The sequence below is a fragment of the Cavia porcellus genome, unplaced genomic scaffold, assembly GCF_034190915.1.
Source record: "Cavia porcellus strain 051 isolate PalLab524CR breed Dunkin Hartley unplaced genomic scaffold, mCavPor4.1 scaffold_15, whole genome shotgun sequence".
Classification (NCBI taxonomy): Eukaryota; Metazoa; Chordata; class Mammalia; order Rodentia; family Caviidae; genus Cavia; species Cavia porcellus.
The window spans coordinates 73,803,966-73,816,183 of NW_026947498.1; the positions used below are offsets into that span (position 1 = coordinate 73,803,966).

Consider the following 12,218-nt stretch of genomic DNA (forward strand, 5'->3'; position numbering starts at 1 on the left):
GCTAGAAGCCACTAATATGCAAACTAAGCAGCCCAGAGCCACACCCACTCCATTTGGCCATCCACGTAGGAGGCAGCATTCCTCTGTATTATCGCCCCCAAGGCCAGGCACTGGTGACACAGGGCTGTGCCCTTAGCTTGGAGTCTGTAAATCATTTGTTAGTCCTGAGCTCTCACCCCAATGCTCCTTGACTTTGCTGCAGAAACCTCCGGAAAGCCCGTGGTCCAGCACCTTCCCTTGCTGCCGGCTCCCACCTTGTGGCCAGCCTACAGCCTCCCTCATGCAGCCCTGCCTGGAGGGTCGTGTCTCTTGCACCTGTGTCTATACAAAGCAGGATCTTCCTGGACCTTTCTGTGACCTCTTATACCCAAATCTCACAAAGAAGAAACTGTAACTCAAAACAATTAGATGAACCCATATTTACGGATGTGAGCTTAAGAGCAGACTTTAGGAAGTTTTTCTGTTGCTTAGGAAATACGGCTTTATATGGACTAACATGCTGCTAACGAAACCTCTGAATCAGTGATGAGGAACCTTTTAGAGATGAGCACTCCAACTGCAACCCAGAACCCACGTACTTGTTACAAAGTAACAACACTGTAATTAAACCTGAATACTGAGGATTTAGTTTAGGAAAAACTCTATAGTGGCATCTTTTGTCTTAGAAGAAAAACACAGTGTGGGCCATCCATTTGCCACCAGTGCTCCAAGTCATTTACAGAATCAGAGGAACATATGTGTTGGAACTGAAATAGTATGTTCTAGGACTGATACCTCAAATATGCCACTTAGGCAGCACTGTCACATTTTGTTAAAATGTAAGTCCATGAAGCTGTTTCCTGATCCTGTCTCTGACCTTGTAGCAAGTACACAGTAAAAATCACGGATGTTCACAATGCCTTATGATTGACTGGAAATCTTTACTTTATGTGTGGATAATTTTCTCAAACCAGAAAGTAAAAACATTTATTTTGCTTAAAAATCAACTGCATGCAATCCCTTTTCGGGTCAGCACGTTTCTCACCGGCGTATGAGACTCACCTGTGCGCGGCTTCCCAGGCCTCCTCCTCCTCCAAAAGGTCCCTGATGATGTCCGAACTGGAGCTAGAACGACACAAGCATCAGCACCGCCGGATGATGAAACCGCATGGCTCCACTTACACAGTTCTAGACAGTACCCACGCAGGCCGGTGCCAGCTGCCTGCACCAGGCACTGGGCTGGGCAAACGAGGGTGCCAAGGTGGCACGAGGACACGTGGGGTGGTGGGAAGATGGCTTCAAAGCTGCACCCACACGTGGAAACTCAACCACACTGCACTCTAAACACTGAAGTACATGGGATTTGAATTTCAGTAAGGCATAAAAATAAATTATCATCATGAAAAAATTACTAAAGCTCAAATAAATGCCTCCCATAAAACCTAGATCTAAATGGAATACCGTCAGGAGACTTTTTACTTCTCTGTATTAACCAAAGATCAGATTGTGTTTTATTAGTCCACAGCACCATGGGGAAAAAATTGAAAATTAACTTCTAACAATAAGATTCTTAAGAGTTCCAAAGTAGCTTTTGGTCTCTTTGTAACCAAAGAAAATTAATTTGAACACTGCTGATAATGATAATGAGTTGTAAGTGCAATCTAGCTTAAGGAACTGTATCTGTGGCCTTAATGGAAATAGAACAAACTGGGCTGGGGATTTAGCTCACTGGCATAAGTGCCTGCCTTGCAAGCAGGCAGTCGTGAGTTCGATCCCTGGTACCAAGAAAAACGAAAAAGACAAAAAAAAAGAAAGAAATAGAACAAACTGTATCAAGTCTTTTAGCATCTTGTTCTGTCTCAAATCAATACAAAATTATTTTTAGAAAGGATATGCATATATCGATATCAAAAAGGCGCTTCTCCTAGACATTCAGCACACACAACGCCATGAACACTGAATGGAACAACCCAGATGGGACTCTCCTACTCGGAGGCGTACAGAAGACTGAAACAGATTCCATTCTCTCCTAGGTAAGAGACAGCAGACTTGGAGATGTGCATGCCAATCATGTTTTAATGGTCTCTAGTAACAGCAAAAGCTTAAAATTATGAAGATTAAAGTACTAACAAATCATTCTCAAACACTTCTGACCAATCACGGTTTTGTTTTTAAGGCATAAGGGAGTTTATTGGATTCCACATACTCTCAAAGTGAACAGAGTATGGCCCTCAAAAGAGAGAGAGGCATTATGGCCTGGCACTGGATGGAAATCAGTGAAGTTTCTAACAAATATTCTGTAGGAACGAAAGGCCCATGGATTCAGTAAACACAGTTGAGGGCTTCCCCGTCAAGCTCCCGACATTCTCGGGGGGCTACAGGCAGGGCCCCTCTGACTGTGACTCCCGTGCCATGGTTTAGGTGCATTTCCTCTCTAACGTATCTCACCCCCGGTTCCTGGACTTTGCAGGACACGAGGTCATGTGGAGGTAACAGTGCTTCTAGAGTCTGAGAAAAAAGTAATGATAAAGAACAATTCTACATTCAATAATACCTTTAGTGTGTGTTTATTCAGTATAGCAGCACATGCAGGTTTTTAAAATAGCAGTTCTGTTTTGCCCAGAGACGATTCTCCTCTGTGTGCCCGTGCACTGTGTGTGCCCCTTGAGCCCCTGGGTGGGGAACCGGACCCCGCTGTTCCTTCGCACCTGCTGCTCTGGCACTGGGACGGGCCCTGTGCAGCAGCCAGTGTTCCTGAGAGCAGCTGGCCAGGGATGTGTCATCTGTTTTACCTAAAGCTGGCTAGACAGGCTTCTCCATTAAACCACTAGCTAGACATAGTTTTTATTAAGGAAGCAGGATGAAAAGTGGAAGACCCTGAAGGACATTAGCAGATTTCGCCAGCTTTGGCACTGTCCTGAGAGGCAGGAGGAGAGGATCCCATTCACTGCCACCCCACGCACACAATGGTCCTGAGGCTCCCCACTCACAAGACGCCAGGGCCTGTGCCTCCTTACTTCAGAGACAACTGCTCCAGTCCGCAGAACACAGAAGCTGCTTTAACCTAACCTGTCCATCCCAAGCCATCCATTCTTCACTGCCTGGTAGAACTAACAGAGGCATTTCTCAATCTTTTTCATTACTGTTCCCCAGAGGAGCCTTTTTAGATTTCTCCCCCACCCACTCATGCACTTTAACACCATAAAGTCTGTCCTTTTGCATATTGTGTGTGTGTATCTGCACTTTGCATATAAAAGCAGTAAGATTTCTTTTTCATCTATCCCACAACCAGGTCTCTCATTTGAGCACTGCTGGGGATTGGACCAGGCCCCCACCACTGAGCTACACTTTAACTCAAAACTTTTATCTTGAGTTTACCCACTCAGCTGTTCGGGCTGGCTCTGAACTTGCAATCTCCCTGCCCCAGCCCTTGAGCAGCTGGGATTACAGGAACGCATCACCCTCCTGCCACCATTCTCACTCCCTAGGGAAAAAAGCTATCATTAAAAAGATTACTAGAAAAATATTTTGTGGCAATATTGAATTCATAAATGTCACGTTGGAGGGCGCACAGGGTCTTGCTATGTAGTTCAGGCTGGTCTTGAACTCACTATGTAGCACAGGCTGGCCTCAGACCCTTGGCAATCTTCCTGCCTCAGGGGGAGGATCTGGAGTGCTGGGATTACAGGTGTCTCATAATGCCCAGTTTACATTTTTAAACTGAAAATCTAGCTGTAATGTCAAGCCTAATAACAATTATGAAGATCTTAAAAAATACCCCGAATTACTATAAACACAAATTACAGTTTACTGTTCAATTATTTTGGTTTGCTAACATACTGTTTTCTTTAGTTTGACCAGAAACACTTATTTAGTGTTTTTAGTATTTTAGTAATTATTCCAGCACTATATAAATTACAAAATCCCTTCTGTGTATCTCTATCTTTACTGTCTGCACCACCGACCTCTACTAACCCATTCATAATAACGTCAATGTGACGGTGATTTCCACAACTTTGCAAGTACTGCATTTTTTAAAAACAGATTAATGTATTTTATGTGGTTCAAAATAAAAAATGACGTGAAAAGTTCCATTCCTTCCTTTCTTCCCACCCACCTCTTTCCCCTTTATCTCCAAAATGAAACCACTTTTATTAGCTTTTTATTTTTTATTAGTGTGCTTTATGTAAAACAAAAACTAGCATACAATGTTTTCTCTTATCAGGAAAGAAATAGGATGCTGTATAATCTTTGTTCTGAATGTTGATCCTTTGATTACTAAGGCATCCTGGAAATTTCCACTAGCACTTAATCTTCCTTTTTTAATAACCACGTAGTGTTTCAGCATGTGGATGTATGGCACCACCTCAGCCTCCACTGATGAAGAACTGAGTATTTTCTAGTCTCTGGTTATTATAAAGAATAATGCAATGGATAACTCTGTATGCCACATACAGGCATACAGGTATTTCTGCAGGACAAATTCACCCAAGTACTGAGTAGAAGTCAATAATGGCACTTTGCGGCGATTCCTGTCCTCATGGATTGTGACAGGGCATCTTAGAGTGCCCATTCCCCACAGTGCTGCTCTCAAACATGATGACGGATGCTAACCTCGGAGCCACACAGCACGGAATATACTTGAAATCACAGCAGTTGAGAGGCTGAGGCAGGAGGGCTGACATGAATTGAAAGCCATCTTGGGCTACATAGTGACATCCTTTCTCAAAATCCAAACCAAAACAAAAGATGCTTGCTGCCTCATAGGTGAGAAATAATTTCAATTTGTACTTAGCTTTTCACAAACTGTTGATGATTTTTCTCAATTTTTTTACTATGTTTGTGTACACTCAAAAAAATAACCACTCCTAAATGTTTTTTAAAAGACTATTAAATCTCTGAAAATAAGAAAAAAAGGATCCCTTTATTTCTTGCCACAAATATGTGTACTAAATTATACCATGATTTCTACAACAAGAACTATTTCCAGATCTGGGCATCCTAACAGAATAACTGGTCTCAAGGGGTTTTGTTGTTGTTGTTGTTGTTGTTGTTTTTTAAAGATCTAGTTCTGAAAAGTAATCTGAAAAAGTTCTACAATAGCCAAATTTGTTCCCTCTTTTCTGGCTACCCCAACCCACACAGGTCCTGCACCCTTGTCTTTCACATGTTAATATTCAAGCCTTTCAACTATATCCGGGCAAGCCTTCTTCTGAGCTGGTCTTAGTTACTTTTTTTCATTGCTGAGACAAAATACCAGATGGCCAAAGCTTAAGAAGGAAAAGTGTATTTAGCTTCCAATTTGTAGAGAGGTTTCAGTCCGTAACCAGCTGCTCCAGGGCAGGTTAGCTTTGCAGAGGAGAACAGTTTGTGGTGGGCAGAAGACAGCAAAAGCAACAGCCAAACCTAATAGCATCTTCCTGCCCCTTCATACTCTGTCTAGGCTTCTGGTATTAGAGCGGTGCCTAACCAATCAGTGAAGGGATCACACACCCTGAATCCCAGCAGCACACACTCTGGATTCCGCCACCTCTGAAAAGCTTGACAGCGAGAGGCTTTGCGGGGCATCTGGACACAAACCATAACAGGACCCTGAACTGCAGAATCAGAGTTTCCTACCTAGAGGAGATTTAGCTCTCATTAAAAAAGGATATTCCCAAGTTAAACATCATCCATTTAACATATGTACTGAAACCTTTTCACACTTAAATACAGTGATACCTCCATTGTCAAACGGCTCCAGGCTCGAAATTCCCACTACTAGACCAGCAAAGCTTAAAAAAAAAAAAACCAACAACAACAAAACAAAAAACCCCACTCCATGTTGGTAACTTTGCTCAGTGGTAGAACCAAAAATCCGACTTGAAAACTCCTGTACAGACCGAGAGTCACTGTGACGCGGACACAGGGGCTGCTGCTCTCACCCTGACAGCATACAGAGCTTGTGTTAGTCTTGAAACACTCCACGTGGGGTCTTTTTTTGGCATTTTATTTGCATAAAATAATGTAAACATGGCTCCAGAGAAAGTCAGTGATACTAGCACTAAACCTAAGAAGAGTTAAAAAAAAATCTCTGCAAAATGTGATAAAGTATTGAAAAAATGAATTTTTAAGTGTAAATCTGGGGCCTCAAAGCCAATTATTTGGTTTTTCCATTATTTCTTATGGGAAAATATGTTCAGTTCTCAAATTTTATGGTGTTTGAACATGACTCTGGAACGACCCGAGTTAGACAGCCCAGGCACCATGTCCATGCGCATTGTGCCGACACCCAGCCCCACGGACTTGCCTTCCCTTCTGTGCTCCCTCTCTACAGGTCTGCCGTGTGGAAATAACGCAGCACACAGTGACACCTAGCACGGGGAGTCGGCCCGTGCCTGTGATACATCCCACTTCTCCTCACTTCCCTCCTCTCCCTCCACCTCTTAGCGTCCCTTCCCGGCTGCCATGCTCCTGTCTCCCTGACTGCCTATGTCCGCCTCATCACCTAACAGCCTATGCAGAGAGCACATACCCGCAGCTTCCTAACTGGAGTGGTCTCCCCTTCCCCAAGGGCTGGCGAGGCACAAGCACGACCCCTCACTCTGGCGAGACCTGGGGTGAAGCCCAGGGCAGAACCCCTGGCCCCCAGCACCTCCTTATCCTGCATGCCAGTGTCCTGCTGTCATTGTCTGTTGTGTCTGGGAAAGGGCTACAGATACCGCGTTAAAGAGAGACGCATTCCGCCAGGTCACTTTAAATCCTTATAAAAGTTATTGTATGTATTTTTTTTAAAGAAGAAAAATAAAAGGACAATGAGTTATTTCCAAATACTAAAGTTCTCTTGGCTCTGTGGAAAAACTCAAGTTTAAAATAGAATTCAATATCTGTGTTTATGTTTAAATTACAAATGTAAGAGACAAAAAAGATATCAATTTTAAGAATCTAATGTAAGGTTAAATTTTTTAAATTACCAAAATATTCACTGTTACAAGATACTTAAACAGTCCAGCTAACTGAGCAGAGGAACAAAGTCTTCATGCTTCATTTTGCTTTTATTTTTTCAACTATCAGTGTAATAAAGGATTGATACAAATAAAAATCAAATACTGACAAGATAAACAGATCCTAATACTATGCTGCAGCACACAGCCCCCACAAGGAAAAGTAAAATAACATAGCCACATCTCGGTGATGAAATTTCTCCCTTGGCCGCAAGCACCTCTGACCACAGGTGGAGGGGCTGCCCGAGGCTGGGAACCCAAGCCCCCTCCTCAGAAAGGCCCCTTCTCCAGAGCCACACACTCACACTACGTGAGAACACACCCTGGTCAGCAAATGCAGGCGACCAACAGCAGTACCCACATCAGCACTCAGGCACAGAGTGCTGGTCTTCTATCTGCTCCCGGGAATTCTAAACTCTGACGTTAGGCGTTAGACAAAGCCTCCTTGGAACTCGGCCTGCAAGTGAATTGAAGTATTAGACTGAATGGCGGCAAGTGTCAGGCCTGATCTGAGCATGATTTTCCCAGCACTCAGCCTTGTCAGCAGTGCCACTGTTCTCAGACGAAACCCAGCTCAGCACCTGGGCAGCTGTCCTTGGCAAACAAGGATGTCTTTAAAAAGAGGTCAGGTGTTGCATGGAACCCTCCAAGCACCAAGACATTTGAAGGTATCCAAATAATTATTCCAGATGCCCAAGGACTCTGACTACTGATGTTGGCTAAGATGTGCTCACCTAATATCCTTTGCTGTTTCAAGCCCTAAAAAGAAACTCCAGGGATTCCTTTGTTCCTTAAGCATAGTCTTCTGCCCTGTCTGCCTGCACCCATGTATTAAATCATATGCTTCACTGTCTCCACAAAAGTCTGCTGAGTGATCTCTGCTCCTGTTGTTCACTTATAAAAAGCACATAAAAAGTACTCCTCCCAAACTGTGTTTACCCCAAAATTTTAATGACCCATATGTATTCTAACTTTGTATGTTACCCATATCCCAATAATAGAATATAATGGATCTAATCAAATGTGTCTCTTAGGGCAAGAGAGGTACAATAAAACTACACATTAAAGAAATCCAAAGGTTTCTAAATGTGGCTTCTGCAGAATCATCTCAAAAAAACTGCCTGCATCTCCACAAGCTGTCGGCTATGCCTCCTCTAACACCTGACTTCCTCTGAGCTGGAAGAGCAGCGTGCACCATTTACATGGCAAATGAATAAAAGTAAGCCAAAGCAGCAATTTAATATGCAGTCATGTCCGGACTGTATCTGTGTTACAGTAAAGGACAGCAAAGACACGCGGATTAACACTGCACACCCTTCTGAGCAGGCCAGGTATTGCACAATGGAGACATCCTGGAGTGCCTCAGGCAGTCCTGCAGTTACTACGCTGTCCAGACAAGCAGTGGAGGCAGCACACTGCAGGGGAGCCGGAGTGCGCCTGGTCATTCCGGGCTCACTTACACTACTTCCTTACACTCTTCATTCTCTTTTCTTAACGGAGAGGAAGCAGTAATGGTCCAAAATGTGAGCAGTCAAAAATTCTAACGCAACTCACACTGAGCCAGGGGAAAACCTAGAATCAGCCCAGGTTATTATTCACTGCATCCTTTTAGATAAGCTGTAACACATCCTCAGACTTCCATCTCCTCACTTATGAAAAGAAACTTCTCTGCTTACTATCCAGTTAAAAATGTTTGTGTTCCAGAAGTCTCTCTTCTCTCAGCGCTTGTGCTCTGTTCCTGAGTATGTCTTCAGACCTCTGCCTCATAAACTCTTCCTGCATTCTGATCAAGTCAGCAGATCTGCAAACTTAGTCTACAAAACGGTGAGTCAGGTCTCTTTATCTCCACTGCAGAGGTTTCTCAGATCCAGCCCTGACACGATCTCTTGGCGAGCTCGGGGCTGCAGGTACACAGGGGCGCTGAGCCCGCAGAGCCGGCCACGTTGCTAAGTCTGGCCCAAGGCAGTCTCATCCCCGCTTCCCGCACTTCCTGGGGGAGGCACAGTTTATCTATTTTCTCCCCGTTTTTCTCTCTCCCTGTCTACAAACTTCTGTGGGCCTCGGTTTTTTCCTTTCCAGTAGTTTGAGGCTCCTAAACCCCCAGAAAATGAGCGCTTGGATATGAAAGTGCCAAAGGGACCCATTCAGTATCTCCAGCTAAGTTTCCCAAGCGACTGGATTGGGAACCCGGTCCTGAGACATGGTGGAGCAGACTGGCCCTCGTGGTGACACCTGAGAAAAGAAAGTTCCCTACATCATGCACATTGTGGGACCTCAACACCTTAGATAAATGTAGATTCTCTAAACTGCTCTTTTTATTTTTCTCTGTCTTCTCTCTCTCTCTCCCTCCCTCCCTCCCTCTTTCCCTTCTTCCTTCCTTCTCAAAACCAAAGAGCATAAGCATAGCCCCCCTTTTTGGGCAGCTGGGAACGCGTCCTAAGCTGTGTAGATCCAACTGGTGATGACCGACGGTACCCTCAGGACTCGGTGAAGTCTATGGACTTAGAAAAGGATGCCGGGGCTTACTCTGCCTTCCTTCCTCTCTGCTTAGCAAAGCCCCTGTCCACTTCTTGTCTTTTCTCTTCCACGTAGGCTCTTGCCGCTGTGAGAAAGCTTGTATCATTTAATTATCAGGGAAAGACAGGGAGCTGGGGGAATCGGGAAATTTTCTCAGGGCTCCAGGGACAGTTCCTAGCGAGTCCCGCCATAAGAGAAGGGAGGGTGCGTGCTAAGAAAGGCCCACGGTAATACAAAGTTTAAAGCTAGCCTGCATATAAAAGGGGCTCCAACACTGACCCAGAGCCTGCTGCTGGGCTGCAGCTGCCCTCTGAACTACAGCTTCACTAGTTGGTCCACTGTGTCCTTCAGCCCCCCTCAGTACAGTCCTGCTATCTGAATACCTTTCAAGTATCTCTCAGATCTTTCAGTATCTTTTTGTTATAATGATAACAGGAAAACAGTCCATTTCTTATTGATAAAACAGTAAAGAGACTCTGCGCTCTTAAATTCCACCTGTTACATCTAGGTAAACATTTCAATAAACAGAAGTTAGTATAAAAAAGGTTTATGCCGAACATTACTGACTTCTACCAATTTTTCAAGCCATTTTTCAATATTCTACAGTTAATTTCTGGCCCTGGTTTAATGAGTTGTAAAATACAATCCTAAAGGCCTAAGACTCACTAATGTCTTTGTCCTGTTTCCCCAACTGCCAAAAGGACCCTTCATCACACAGCAGAACCCGTCTTCCCTTGTTCCCCCCCTTCAGATCGGTCAGGGAGACTTCTGGTGTCTGGCCAGGCAGTCTGAAAGCCCAGCCTCAGCCCGAAGCAGCTGCCCAGAGATGTACACCAGCCTTCTGCACCCCTTAATAAGAGACCCAAGGCGGGGGGCAGGAGAAATAAACGTTAGGCAGAAGGAGACAAGAAAATCATAGTTTTAAAAATGAAAGCTGCATGTTCAGGACCCAAGGCCAGTTTATTATTATTATCAGTATTATTTTCTTCCTCTTCTCCCAGAATACAATAAGCTGGGCAGCTCTCCTTCATCTACAAATGGGCTCAGTCATTCCTTTATACCTTTACCTTTTCCATCTGTACATCTGGATTTCCCCTAAGAAGGGACCATTAATTCACTGTAGGTACTGTAGGTACCCACTAGCCTAGAGCAGACCAAGATTATTAATTCTACAATTTTCTACTGTACAACACACACTAGCCCAGTTCCAAACTGCAGCTCATTTCTCTGAGCATCTGCACCCCAGTCTTCAGTGCATCCTACAGTCTCTAATGAACCCTCTTGTGCCTCTTTAAAAAAAAAAAGATGTTTGCATTCTGTCCTAACTTGCCTTTTTCTCAGGTTCTAAGGCTCTCCAATGAGACCTGATAGCATCTGTTCCTCTGATTTACAAACAAAGGCACATGGTATGACGTGGGAGGTAAGAGGGGGGACTCTGATGTAAACACCTTCGGACTGACTGTAGGAAATGAAGTACTGGATTTGGTGGCACACGCCCGGGACTCCGGGAGGCTGAGGCAGGAAGACTGCAAGTCCGAGCCCATCCTAGGCAACCAGCAAGACCTTGCCTCCCTCTCTCTCTCTCTCTCTCTCTCTCTCTCTCTCTCACACACACACACACACACACACACACACGGTAGGGGGTATCTTGATCAACTGACTAATACAAAATTCCAAGAATATGGTATTATAAATGACACATCATTTTTATCCTACTATTTTATTCATCATGACAAGGCCAAAAAGATTCTGATTTTTTTTTTCCAAATTAAGCTAGAGAAATATCTAACTAGCCACTCACATTTGGAAGACTGGCAGTACTGACCTAAAATAATTATTGATTGTATCTCTACCATTTAGAATTGGTAGTTCCATCAAAGTCTCACACTTAGTCTTCTCTCCAAACATTCTGAAAAGAGTATGTGTGGTTGCTCCTTTTTCTTCTTTTACAAATTCTGAACTAGTCAAAATTCTATATGAGCTTGATGAATCAACCTAAATATAGAAAGAGCACATCGGACACGGATTCCTATAAAGCTTATAAAATGTGTGACAAATTAAAGAGGAATATACTTCTGAAGTCCCCCTTCCCCAACTGCCAGGTGTGGGCTGGGGATCCCGTCCGGGGTCTGAATGCAGCGGCCACGCTCCCCACTGTGTGTGCACTACCCGCCAGCAGCGCCCGCAGCCTGCGCCTCCCTCGGCCTGCTGAAACCTCCCGCTCTGCTTGCTAGCCAGTCCTCTCTGGGAGCACCGTCTCCTCGCAGCCGGACTCCCCGCCTCAGCTCTCCTCTAGCAGGACTAGCAGCCTCCCAGCAGTCTCCCCCAAAACACTTGTTGTAATTGTACGAGTCTCTCTTCTTTCTTCCTTTGTGAGATTGTGAGCAACTTATGGGCAGGATGTCTGTAGCTTAACAAATCTTTACAGGCATTTAGAACCAAAAACTGTGCTCAGCTCAGTGTCCACAAACTGATAAAGGACTCCCTGTCAAGAAGAGGTTGTGAAGAGACATTGTTTTAAGTAAGTGACTGTTTTAGGATGGGCTAAATCCTAAAATTGGGCTGTATTATGAGCATAAGGCCCTACAGAAGGAAGAGAATATCTCAAGCAACTGAAAGGCCAGGAGAGCTTGAGGACAGCAGGGCAGACAGCTGACCTGGGCCTTCAAGGACGAAGGTGAGGGTGGCCCAGGCAGGACTAGCATCTACAAAGGCACAGACAGAGGTGTGAGAGACACT

General features: G+C 44.5%; 1 protein-coding gene across 4 annotated transcripts in view; it reads right to left on the reverse strand.

Moving 5' to 3' along the window:
* Positions 1-12,218, reverse strand: part of Rad18 (RAD18 E3 ubiquitin protein ligase) — a 126,077-nt gene that overhangs the window by 24,345 nt on the left and 89,514 nt on the right. For all 4 annotated transcript variants that reach the window (XM_013146332.3, XM_063225190.1, XM_063225189.1 and 1 more), the window contains one exon: positions 1,042-1,104. In XM_013146332.3, the coding sequence (XP_013001786.1) occupies positions 1,042-1,104 (63 nt within the window). The remainder of the gene's footprint in view (positions 1-1,041; positions 1,105-12,218) is intronic.